The sequence below is a fragment of the Cryptomeria japonica genome, unplaced genomic scaffold, assembly GCF_030272615.1.
Source record: "Cryptomeria japonica unplaced genomic scaffold, Sugi_1.0 HiC_scaffold_84, whole genome shotgun sequence".
In the NCBI taxonomy this organism is placed as follows: Eukaryota; Viridiplantae; Streptophyta; class Pinopsida; order Cupressales; family Cupressaceae; genus Cryptomeria; species Cryptomeria japonica.
The window spans coordinates 277,389-290,863 of record NW_026728906.1 but is presented as its reverse complement, the minus strand read 5'-3'; the positions used below and the strand labels follow the sequence as shown (position 1 = coordinate 290,863).

Sequence of the window (13,475 nt, the reverse complement as noted above, 5' to 3'; positions counted from 1 at the left end):
ACAAAACAAACAAGAGGTCTCCCAATGAAGACCGTCTTTCCCAATTCTTTTTTCTCACCGTTGAATAAAACTATCATTTTAGGGTTATTGGCGTCCTCTTGTGCCATTCATAGCATCTGTTTTGGACATCAGCATGTCCTCATCATATTCCAAAGATTGAAAATTAACCGTTGAATAAAACTATCATTTTAGGGTTATTGGCGTCCTCTTGTGCCATTCATAGCATCTGTTTTGGACATCAGTATGTCCTCATCATATTCCAAAGATTGAAAATTAAATATTGATGTCGTTTTGTCCCTTTGATGACAACATTAAAATTTCACTTTGCTGTAACACATTTTAAGGTAAGTTGTAAGCGCATTTTGAATATAATTTCCAATATCTCAAGGTATTTGTTGATTGATACGAAGAAGATAAAAGTGTCGTCATATTGAGAAATTGGCAATCGCATTTCCATCAAGAATAAGATAATAGATATAACTCATACATTATCAGTGAGATCTGCAAATATCATAATCTTCTACTTTTCCCATGCATTTATAAATGATCTAATAAAATAGAGCTTCATACATCAGTTCATTCTAAAGCTTCACGACCTCTTCTTTCATGCCTTCGATGTCTATATAACCTATGTCTTTGAAGCTTGCTCATTTTCATTCTATGCAACTACTGCAGATACTCAAATTCTTAAGAAACTGCAACAATAATGTCTTGAGTTGATGAAAAACATAGTACATGCTCACAACAAAAAAGAAGCATATTTCAAATACATAAATCTTATTCAATCAACATACTCTTTATTAAATAGTCTTGTGGTATTACAGGGGTGACATATTGTTATAAATCACAAAGGGGTGCGAAATATTATGTATAACATTGTAGGCACAAAATTTGACCACATACAAAATTTCAAGACAAGTGGAAGGTGTAGATGTAGAAGATACCAATTTTGGCTTTCTGAATGTTCACATCAGTAGCATAGTGCATTGGATCGGCACATAAGTGAAGAGAACAAAAATCAGCGATGGTGAGATTAGAATGGAATATTCGATTTGATTATCGATCGGTTGGTATTGGAGAAAGTTTTCTACATGATTTATTTAGGGAAGTGCTAATTTGTTTTAGACAAGTGCATGTATTTTATTCCATATTTGATAGCTAGGTGCATGTTTTTTATTCTAGGTTTTGATTGAGGTTGACAAGGAAGTGAACGCTATTTGGTTGCATAGTTTAGCTTGGGGGAAGACATTGAAAAGAGAGACTATAAAATAATGAAGATATCAATCAATAGATTTGGATGAAGAAAAACGTCGAGTAATAAGATGGTGCAACACTTGGAAATGGAGATTCTAGATTTCAACTCATGGAAACATAAGTTTTGTCATTGGAGAGAATTAGTCAATGAGCGTAGAACTCGAGCATATTGTTAAGCAAGCTCTTTCCACAAGAATACAATATTGTACGAAATTACATAAGTGCTAGGTAATGTCCACTTTGTATTTAAGACTCAAATTGAGAAGTTGGCTTGTGAATCTTGCATTTAATTGATACTAGAGATGAGGGTACAACTCCATTCTTTTCAATATTTTTTATTGGGTTACACCAAGGAAAGTTCTAAATCACTAGTCACTATTTTATATTCTATTGAGTCCTACACGCTTACTTTCATTTTATGCCACCAGTATGTATATGTGAGCATTTAAGAAAACATATAAAGCACATTTTAAGTGATAAAAACACAACCTTTGCTCATATCTACAAATAGAAGCCGAGTTTAGTTACATGAACCACACGAAGCATTACACTCCTTGCGCACTCCTGGTCTTATGGAATTAGAGGAGTCACATTATGGTATGAAGCATAAAAGGGCGCGAGTATAACATCGTTGGTATTTACATGAGAATGTACACAATTGCAAGACAAGTGAAAGATGTAGATGGAAACACGTTAGAAATAAAAATGTCTATTTTTTTCTATATCAATGTTGGTTTCAGTACCACCAATTTTATACCAATACAATATGGGATCATACCTTAAAAAATGTTGGTTTATGTAGCATATATAATCATACCATCTCATAAATCAATGTAAACCTTGAAATGGAGGAAACAAGATCCTACGATTGACCAATGTAAGCTAGAAGATCTTAGTTGACACAACATAATTAGTAATAAGAATAGGACTAGTTGTTGTCTTTAAGGAAGGGATACGAAATTAGGTTCCTGTTCCTTTTGTTGCATGAGATGGAGACAGTGAAGTGTCTATAGATGAACTAGTCTAACAATGGTAAAATGACTAAGTTTTATAGAATGTAGTAGATACAAGATGAAATATAGAAAGAGTAAGACATATCTGAGATGGAGACATAGAGAGGAAATTGGGACTGTAATATGAAGCTAATTGTACTAGAGAGAAACGTTGGAGATCCGTGTCTAAAGTTGAGGGAAAATTGAGAGATGATCGAAAATGAAATCGACAATATTTGATCACTTGCCTCTTAAAAATATGGGTCAATGACTGCTGGGTGCCCTGTTCTTAGGGTTTTCGTTCAATCAATGTTTTGTGATGCCTGCTAATGTCTGGTCTACTTTTCTTTAACTTTCTTGTTATCGGATTTGGACCTGTAGATAGAGAAAATTGGGAGAAATGGTTATTTCATATAAGGGATTACCTTATCCAAACCGCGTATTAGTGTTCTCTCTTCAACAATGATAATGATGAGATAGGATGCATGCCCCCACAAGAAAAGAGGCTAAGCAAATGATAAATGGTGAAATGATGACACCTTATCTTAGGTACGAATTACATAATACACTTGATCATAATTGCTATAGCATATATTTCAATGATTGAATAATCAAATTGGGACTTCTTTATCGTTTCGCTCCCTGAATGCTTGATTGACTAGGTTTTTTGGTTTTCTATATTGAGTACATTGATTCCTAGAATGGGAAAGGGAGTTGTGTTTATATGAAGTTCACACCTTTTCGAAACATTTTGTTGTGATGGGACAACAAAACAAATTAGATTCATGCAAATTACAAGGTCCACTTTCATCTCTCAACAGTTGAGCCTATTTTAGCAAAATAGGGGTGTTGGGTGCACTAGTCCTTGAAAAATGTGCTAGTTAAAAGTTCACCAACAGGGGAAATAACCTGGTTTTCCAAAGCAATCTGAACATTAGGTACACACACGAATAAACCAGGCACACACAAAAAAATAGAAGAAAACCACATAGAAAACCATGCTGAAGAAGACCGTAGTCTACAAAAGGATAAACACTTGTGCAAGAGAAAACTCGTGACTTGTGCAAAATCGACGAGCTCCAAATGACCTTTTTGTGGGTTTGAGCAATTTCACTTACTATAGATTAACGTTTGCTCGCACCTCCATGAACCCAAAATAGCCTACGCCAATTTTTCAAGCTATGTGTTGTTAGTGTATGATATTCTAACTAGAATATTCTTCTATGTAAGTTTGCTAGATGGTTAGTTGTTAGAATAATGCCTGGTTATGTTAATCTTATCCATGAAACATTACATGATTCTAGATAGCATCTGATATTATAGGTGGAACTGTATTAGATATGTATTTTTAATCACCCCTAAGTTGATCAAAGATATTAAGAGCTTATCATTCATCTCAATCTGTGCATTTTCTTTTTTTGAGCTCCACTAGTTTTTTGGTACTCACATGTTTGTAATTTATTTTAATTATGACTGCAGATTTATAGAGGTTTTGATTGAGGTTGAGCATCTGAAAGGAATGTGGATTTGTGCCATAATATTTTTGTGTTCTTGTGAGGACATGATAATCCGAAGGTGTTTCTACTGTGATTTTAAAAATCCCGATGAATTGAAGTTTATAAAATTCATCGTATAAATAATAAAATAAAAATAGGAGATTTTATTTCATGGTTGATTAGTGTATTTTAAATTATATATATTTTTTATTAAATTGTTGATCATGGAGACCAAGTTGACAAATTTGAAGCTCTACTGTAGGGCGATTTTTTAGGAACACATTATTGTGTGGATAGTGGAAGCGCTTAATTAGCTAAAAGATGATTTGTCTTCAATTTTAATAAGACGATCAATTATTTTACTATGGTCAATCTGCATGTGTAAAGGTTTGGGATATTTTATTAAAAAGCCGATCCTTGTGTGCTGGCTTTTTGGCACTTTCTGGTGTGGTAAAATTTGCATAGGCTGATCTTTTGGCATAGATATTTGATTTGAACTAGTGATATAAAGTGGTTGTTTTGGCATAAATTGTTGGATATTGTTGGTCATGCTAGGATATGTTGTGGTCATTGATGTCAACATATTCCTATGATTTTCTCTGGTGATTGCAGATTGGGAAGATTTTCTGATCCGGTTTGTAGCGATGCTTTGTTGATCACTGTTTCGCAGAGTTCGGTATATCCTCTGGTATATTTTGGTGTGATCAGATCTGGTGCTGAGATTTTGGGATATTTCTTGGGAAGGTCTTGTGTATCTTAATTTCAGTTGAATCATGATTTGGTTCTCCGCAAGTTATCTTTCTTCCTGGCCGTTGTTGATTGGTTGTGTTCTTTAGCTTTCAGACGTTGACCGATGAAGATTTGAAAAGTAGTGTTGGTGCAGCTATTGTGGATGATTCTAATGTGCTTGCTGGTATTTTTTTTAATTATGTCCTATTTGTTTTGGCAATCTGTATTTATCGTTGTGTGAGTTTTTGGTGGTTTCTATCAACCAGTGATGATTTGTGTGTTATGCACCATTTCTGGTGGTGTAGCGTGTTGCGATTGATCTTTGCGTGATTTTCGGTGGAGTTATGTGTTTGGGAATTTGACCTAGAACCATGCTATGCTATGTAAACCACTATATTGGTCTGGTGGTCAGTGTTTGTATCGTGTGATGTAATTTTTTAATTGAGGGTCGAGGGTTTAGCCGACCTTGTTATCAAGGTTGATAAATTATATATATAGGTGATATAGTCATGTAATTTGGTTGTTTGATGTTGTGTCTTCATTATCAGAGAGAGGTTTGTGTGCGAACATGTGATGTATCCTTCGATGTTGAGTTTGTGGTGAGATTCTATTTGGAGATGCTATTCTTTCCGTTCATTTCTTTCGAATTGTAGTCCAAATCTTATTGCGAGTCAGTGAGACTTCCCTAAGGGTTGTAGCCTTCCGAGCAAATATTATTTGAGCAGTGAGCTCTAGGCAGTGTGCCTGAATGCATGTGCATTCCTCATTGTAATATTTTCACATACTATTGTAGAGTATCATCTTACTGTGGGTAGGTTCCCACCATGGTTTTTCGCTTAACTGGGTTTTGCGCATCAAAATCTTAGTGTTGTGTGTTGTGCTATTAATTTTCTTATCTGTCTTATTACTGCAGTTTATCAAATCTGTGTTTTGCGGTAAAGTTTGTTATTCCGGTGAAGACTGATTCACCCCCCTCTCATTCTTCCCTCTTGGCTGTTGTTAACATAAATATTGTCAAATCAAATCAATTTTTGGTCAATCTTAGAGTTGCATATGTTGCTTATCTATTTTTGCATGAATTTTGAACAATTTGAATAAAACTGTTTTGTCTTTCTCTATTAATTTTTCCTTGCATGAATGTCATTTTGGCTATTTACAAGGCCGCAAGACTCCTTCTTGGTCTAATTTTTAACCTTTTTTTACCGTTACTTGAGTTCTTCAAGGTCATGTTTTGCACCACTTAGACCAGTTATCTAGCATTAGAGGGCATGTGGAGATTTTGTTTTGCCTCATGGCCTCATCTAGTTTTACTTTATTTTGGTAGTCACGTTTGCCTTTTTAGGCTATAGTGTCCCTTGTTCCATTGCTGATGAAAAGATCCTTTGTCAACTATGAATCTTTGTTACATGAATTTTGGATGAGAATAATTGCTTCCAGAGATTTATTCCTATTACAAGCACTTTTTTGTGGAGGCTTTTATGGAGGAAGACAATAATAGTTCCTAGTGCATATTTTGTGTTCTTTTTGCCCCCGTATTGTTTATGCTCTTTCCAATTTGGTTATTTTAAAAATTGTTCACATATTTTAATGATGAAGTATCATTTCGTGAATTATACTACACAAAATGTAGTAAAGTTCCATCATCTGGGTGGTTACATGCACACACATCTAGTGTAGGTTTCATTCAAAGCTTTTTGAAAAATAAAACTTATGAAATATAAGTTACTAATTAACCATACAATCTCTTCAACAATTCCTCCAACTGGTAGCCAAATGATGTTACGTGCATCTAATTTTTTTGACATCATACCAACTAGAGAGTAACTATGCAGTTATTGTCATGAGCCTATTTCATAAATTACAAAATAATTTATACTTATTTATTTATTTTTCATTAAATTTAAAACAAATTAAGATAGAAATTTTTATTTGAATTAAATATACATTATTATGATAAAGATTTTTATAAATATATTAAATATTTTATTGAAAAGTTTTTTATAAATTATATAAATATGTATATTAAAATCATAAATAAAATAGAAACTCTATCAATTAGAAATATTTTAATTAATATAATGAAATGTCATCACACACAGGCATAGAATCCCAAGAAACCAACATCCTAACAAGCTAATATCAACTCTAAAATTTATCTAGAAGGAACATTCAGATACACTAACAAAGTCTAAATACGTAGTTGTTGTTGGTGCTCCAAAATGTTCCTTGTATTGTAATGGATTAGTCATATATGTATCCCACAAAATTATGATAGAAACATTTTACATCTACCACAATGAAAGAATAGATAACAATACTAAAAGTATAATAAATGTAAACCTAGGTATTTTGTCAATCTCCTAAAATATTATTCAAGAAAAAGATAACTGATATGAAAAAAATTACATGTTATAAATAGTTTTAGAAGAGTTAATCAAAGCTAGAAACTTGATTTTCAAGAGGATGCAATTTGAGAATATGAACCATCACATCAAGCAATTGGATGATGTTGAGTGTCGACATATTGCTAGGGAGACATGCAAGCTAAGGTGGTGCTTGATCATCATAGACCAATTCAGTGATGCCAAGTCAGTTCTTGTAGGTGTATTGAACCTAACTCATCAAAGGAGGAGCAAGTGACATATGGCATTACATCAAATATTATTCAATGTACCTAATCTCATTTCTCATTGATCCACATTCAAAGAGGGACATGTGCCCAAAGTGTTGTAGTTTTCTCATTGGTTAAAGTGGTTGTTGTTATAACTAGCCCTAATTAGGGTTTCATGGTTAAATCTCGGCCATTAAATTCAAATCAATCTCGGACATTCATTTGTATCAAGACTTCTATATAAGGTTTGCCTTCTCATTTTTAAAGGTTAATAGGTGGATAATAGAGTAGAGCAGAACTGTTAGAAAGTAGAGTAGGAGGAGGAAGCTAGAGATTGTTTCCAAGACTTGTTGAAATTAATACATAAGTTTTGTTGAAGATATGGTGGATGTTTGTGCTGTCTTTCTACATTTTGCATGGGTTCTTGTTACTTCTCAAAGTTAATTGAATTTTACTGATTATGATGGAGAAATGCGAAGATATATGATGAATTACTTAGTGCTCATACCATTTGTTATTTGTTGATTGCAAATTGTAGTGCATGGTTGGTCTAAACCTCATTGTTGAAATAGTTCGATTTTTTAGTATTTTTAAAAATGTAAAAAGTTCTATATATTATTATTTTTAAATTATATTTTGAATTTTAAAAATAATTTGTTTTAATTTATTTTGAAATTTTTATCTATTAATATTTATTGCTTTTAAAAGTTTATAATATTAAAATAATTAATTATGTATTTAAAAAATTTAATATTAAATTATATGTTTATGACTTCTTAAATATTATTCTTATTTAAAGGAGAATCTAGATCAATAGAACAATTTAGATTAAATTAAACTTAATGGTCGTTGGACATAAAATCGAAGCTATTGTTAATTCAGTTTAGAATGTGATTATTAACCACACATGTCATTAGAGGGATGCAAGGTTGTATGGGCTTTAGGATGACTTGACCTTATTATGTGTGGTCATAAGGTTGTTTGTAAAGCTAAAGCAAGGCAAGTATGGATATCGAGAAAATAATTATAGTGTGTAATTTAAGACTCCCAAATGTGAGAAATAAATACAAACAAGAGAAGTGTTGAAGTATACAACTTCTATGTAACTTCTTCCCTTGCCACTCTATCTACAAAATTCCTCAGATGTATTATGTACTGAGAAGTATAAGTGGATAATGCACTAAAGGATAGTGCATACGTGACAAAACACACAAAATGAGGTTATACATGGCAATTACAAATAATTCAATACTATGTTAATACTATTACTATTGGTTCAAAGATTTACAAAAGGTATAACCACCATACTAGGTGTCAACCTATGTTAACATCTTCATTAACGAGTTTGAATTACAAATTGGCCCAAAAATATCCCTCCCTCCCTCTCTCTCTCTCTCCCCTTTTGTATCTTTGTATCTCTTCTTTTCTATCCGTTTCTATCTCCTAATCTTTATCTTAATTTCTCCTTATCCCTCTACAACTATATCTCTCTTTATTTGTCCTTTTCATCCTCTCTCACTCTATCTAGGCACGTCTCACTCTCTTTAACCATCTATTTCTTTGCCACCTCCCTCTCTTCATTCCCATCTCTAGCTCTCTCTTCCTCTGTCACCCTATCTCCAGACATGTCTCGCTCTCTTTATCTATTCATCTCTCCCCTCTCACTATTGCAAACATAACATGAGCCTATTGGTAATGGAGTTCAATTATCTTTTGATTGAAAGGTTTTCTTTCACTTATGTTTGGTTTGTATTAATGAATGCACAATTGATTCAAAGTTATCCCTCGCTCATTCTCTCTCCCCCTCTCTATATATTTATCTCTTCTATCTCTATCTATTTCTCTCTCCTCTCTCTTTATCTCTTCCTCTCATATCCATATCCCTATTCTTCTCCATATCTATATCAATCTCGATCTCTATCTTCCTCTCTATATTTATCGCCTAACTCTATCTCCTCACTCCTTTATCTTTCCCTCACTCTTCCTCCTCTATCTCTCTCTTTATATCCCTATATCTCCCTCTCTCCTTCTCTCCCTATTTCAAACAAAACATAAGAATATTGGTAATGGAACTCGATTATATTCCCGGTTTAAGGGTTTTGTTTGATTGCATTTGTCCGTTTAAGTAGATGCATAGTTGATTTGGATCTATAATTTTTTCAAATGTTGAGACCTTTGTTGAATAAATAATATCATTTACTAAATGGTTTGCTAATTTATCTCACGTGTTGCACAAATATATGAAAAAATAGATCAATTTTTTTTAATAATCATTCCACATCTATTCGGCGTACATATTGCACACCAAGGTGCAATTGCTAGTTGTATATTCTTGACTTTTCTATTACACCATATCATTCAATAAAAAAGAGAATAGCGTTGATGGAAGAACCACAATCATCTGTAACCGCATAGGCTACCCATGCCTATTTGTATCACCTCCACATAGAAAAGTACCTAAAACCATGCTCTCTACATTAATAAACATTTTCTTACTTATGCAAACCATGTCATTAAAGGGTCCAAAAGTATAGGGATTCATTCAAAAAATATTCCTCACTTAATTGCATCCAATATTAGATCACTCCCGGTGTCCATGCTCTTACATGGATGTAGATTTACCTTTCGTATTAGTCATTTGTGGAAACTCAATGGGGAATTGGAGATTGTGAGTGTGGTATGAAAGACAAGGTAAAACCTATGAGAGATATTATAAAAAAATGTACTCGAGTAGTTATCAAGAAAACTGAGATTATACTAGCGTAAAATATGACCAAACTGTTTTATTGACTTGCTCTTCTATAATATGAACCACTTATTATAATCATGAATCGATCAGGTGTAGAATTTTATTCCCCCTCTCACTCTATTTGTTCCTTATATTCGATTGTTGATCACTTTGATTTCTTAATTGTAAAAAGTTCATTAGTTAGCCACCCTTATCCAAAGAGAGTAAAAAGATAATTCTTGATAGGTAAACAAGGGATCATGGAACTAAACGTTTCCCAACCAAGAATCATCCCAATATATCACTTTTAACGCATTTTTTACTTCTCAAATTGAATATTTTTTATAAACTATTTATAATTGTCATATTATTTGATATAAAAGAAAAGAAAATTCAATCAATATAAATAAAAATAAATAAAATGAAATGTCTAATCAATATGAAATACTTTTCTCATATATTTGATTGAAGTAAGAGGAAAAAAATAATCTTTAATATTATATTTTCCTATTTAGTTACCCCAAACAACTAATTCATCAAAACATTAAGTTAAAAAAAATATTAAATAAACATATATCTCACAAAAATAATAAAAAATAAATCATCTAAATCAACTGTATGTACTTTGTTAAAAGGAGAATCGAGAGGACAATGCAGTCAACTGGACGAAAAGTTTTGGTGTCGAAAAATGGAAATAGACAGATCTCAAACATTAGAAAAAGTAGTAAACCTACTTTATTAAAGAGAATTCACTCACCTAAAGGTAAAATTTTGATCTCCAAAACTGCTAGAAAAGACACCGACTTCATTTACAACAATGCACTTCATTTACAACAACACACTCACCTAAAGATTAAATTTTGGCCGAGTTCAACTGTAGATGGATGTGAAAGAGACAATCTAAGCAACGCACTCAACGCAACGTGAGCAATGTTTTCGCACCCATCAACAGTTTGAGAATGAAGGCTCTTTTCTCTAAAATATCGCGGTTTACATTCATTATAGTTATGAGTATTGGAAGCGGTACGATTTTTAGTCACTGTTGTACCTTGACCCAAGGTAGTTCAAGATGCATTCAAACTACTCACCCATGACATTCTGAAAATCAGACATCAACGTCTTAATAAGGTTATATCTTATAGAGGTGATGGATTCTAGTGAATTGTAATGTCAAAACCGGATTCTATTTCCGCTACCCATCTACCCTCTAGGGTTTGGAAAAATAAAACGATCTTAAATAATTCTAAATACTAGATCCCTTGGACAACATGGTCTCTTCCAAGATGGGATTCTCAACACCACCAAAAAGTTTTTTTTCTTGTAGAATACCTCTCCAAAATCTATCTTCTTATACATTTATCCTCCATAAATTGGTTCTTATGTTTGCATATGTTGTCTTAAACCTATAATTTAGGTCTCCAAAACTGCTAAAGAAAAGTAATACACCTACTTGACTTCAAAATTGTAGATGGATGTGAAATAGATATTCTAATCAACGCATTCAATGTAAAGTAAATGAACATAAGTTATTTTGAGCAATGTTTTTCTGTCCTAGAACATAGACAATCTGAGAAATAAACATTGAATAACATAAATTAATTTAAATGACGAGAGATAAAAATCTCATTGAAAAAGGGTACAAAGCATGGACAGTCTTTAGGCCAATATCCAACTCCAAGAAAGAAACTTTCCTCTCATACCGATTCTCCCACGGTGGAGAAAGATTTATATATTGTTTCCTTTGAAGAAGCCCACCGTTCCAATTAAGTCTAAACAATTCCACATTACTAAAATGATGGCGATGGCGAGAATACGTGTAAGGCAGGAGGTAAGTTGATCTTGAGATAGGCATACGCAGCAGGGCAGGGAGAAGATAGAAAATTTCAACGTTAATGAAAGGATGGTGAGAATACATCTGCGGTAGCAGGCGAGACAACCACATGCAGTAAGACTTAGTGTGACGTAAGGAAAAGAGCAACAACTCTGGAAGGATCCGTGAAATATACGGAGTCAAGATGAATTAGTCTTTGCGGAGAGTTATGGTTTGGGCTATATAAAGCGTGTAATGGGTTTGTAATAGACATTCATATCCTGATCTCTTGTGTCTGCGTTTCTATTACAATGGCTAACCGCATGATTTACTTCACGTTGGGACTTTTTCTGTTGATATGCTGTTACAGCGACAGGGTCATGGCAGGGGATCCGGATCCCTTGCAAGATTTCTGCGTTGCAGATGAGGAAAGCAACGGTGAGTGAGAATATTTATACATAAACAATGATAATGATTTGCTTATTAGACGAGTCGAGTTACTAACAGACAGATTGATTTGATCTTGTTTTAAACAGTTTTGGTGAACGGGTTCGTTTGCAAAGACCCAATGCAAGTTTCAGCAAACGATTTCTTCTTCCGGGGACTTGGGCAGGCAGGGAACACCGACAATGATGTGGGCTCCAACGTAACGATGGCGAACGTTAAACAGATACCAGGCCTCAATACGTTTGGAATATCGTTGGTCCGCATCGACTACGCAGTGGGTGGAATAAATCCTCCTCACACACACCCAAGAGCCACCGAAGTTCTTGTTTTACTGGAAGGCCAGCTTCTTGTGGGTTTCATTGACACCAGCAACAAATTTTTCAGCAAAACTTTGGAGAAGGGAGATGTGTTTGTGTTTCCAAAGGCACTTGTTCATTTCCAGCAGAATGTGGGGCATGAAAATGCAGTGGCCATAGCTGGATTGAGCAGCCAGTTTCCCGGAGTTCAGACAATCGCCAATTCTCTGTTTGCGGCGAATCCCCCTCTCCCCGATTCCGTTTTGAGCAAGGCCTTCCGCATCACCCAGGAACTGGTGAATTACATTCAAAAGAAATTCGCATACTAAACAAAACAAACAAGAGGTCTCCCAATGAAGACCGTCTTTCCCAATTCTTTTTTCTCACCGTTGAATAAAACTATCATTTTAGGGTTATTGGCGTCCTCTTGTGCCATTCATAGCATCTGTTTTGGACATCAGCATGTCCTCATCATATTCCAAAGATTGAAAATTAACCGTTGAATAAAACTATCATTTTAGGGTTATTGGCGTCCTCTTGTGCCATTCATAGCATCTGTTTTGGACATCAGTATGTCCTCATCATATTCCAAAGATTGAAAATTAAATATTGATGTCGTTTTGTCCCTTTGATGACAACATTAAAATTTCACTTTGCTGTAACACATTTTAAGGTAAGTTGTAAGCGCATTTTGAATATAATTTCCAATATCTCAAGGTATTTGTTGATTGATACGAAGAAGATAAAAGTGTCGTCATATTGAGAAATTGGCAATCGCATTTCCATCAAGAATAAGATAATAGATATAACTCATACATTATCAGTGAGATCTGCAAATATCATAATCTTCTACTTTTCCCATGCATTTATAAATGATCTAATAAAATAGAGCTTCATACATCAGTTCATTCTAAAGCTTCACGACCTCTTCTTTCATGCCTTCGATGTCTATATAACCTATGTCTTTGAAGCTTGCTCATTTTCATTCTATGCAACTACTGCAGATACTCAAATTCTTAAGAAACTGCAACAATAATGTCTTGAGTTGATGAAAAACATAGTACATGCTCACAACAAAAAAGAAGCATATTTCAAATACATAAATCTTATTC

General features: G+C 33.8%; 1 protein-coding gene across 1 annotated transcript; it reads left to right on the top strand.

The window, feature by feature from the left end:
* The first annotated feature begins 11,931 nt into the window (after window positions 1-11,931).
* Window positions 11,932-12,852, top strand: LOC131058048 (germin-like protein 8-2). Its single transcript, XM_059215213.1, has 4 exons — window positions 11,932-12,058; window positions 12,157-12,341; window positions 12,510-12,659; window positions 12,775-12,852. The coding sequence occupies exons 1-4, from the start codon at window positions 11,932-11,934 to the stop codon at window positions 12,850-12,852; spliced, it is 540 nt and encodes a 179-aa protein (XP_059071196.1).
* Window positions 12,853-13,475: the final 623 nt, after the last annotated feature.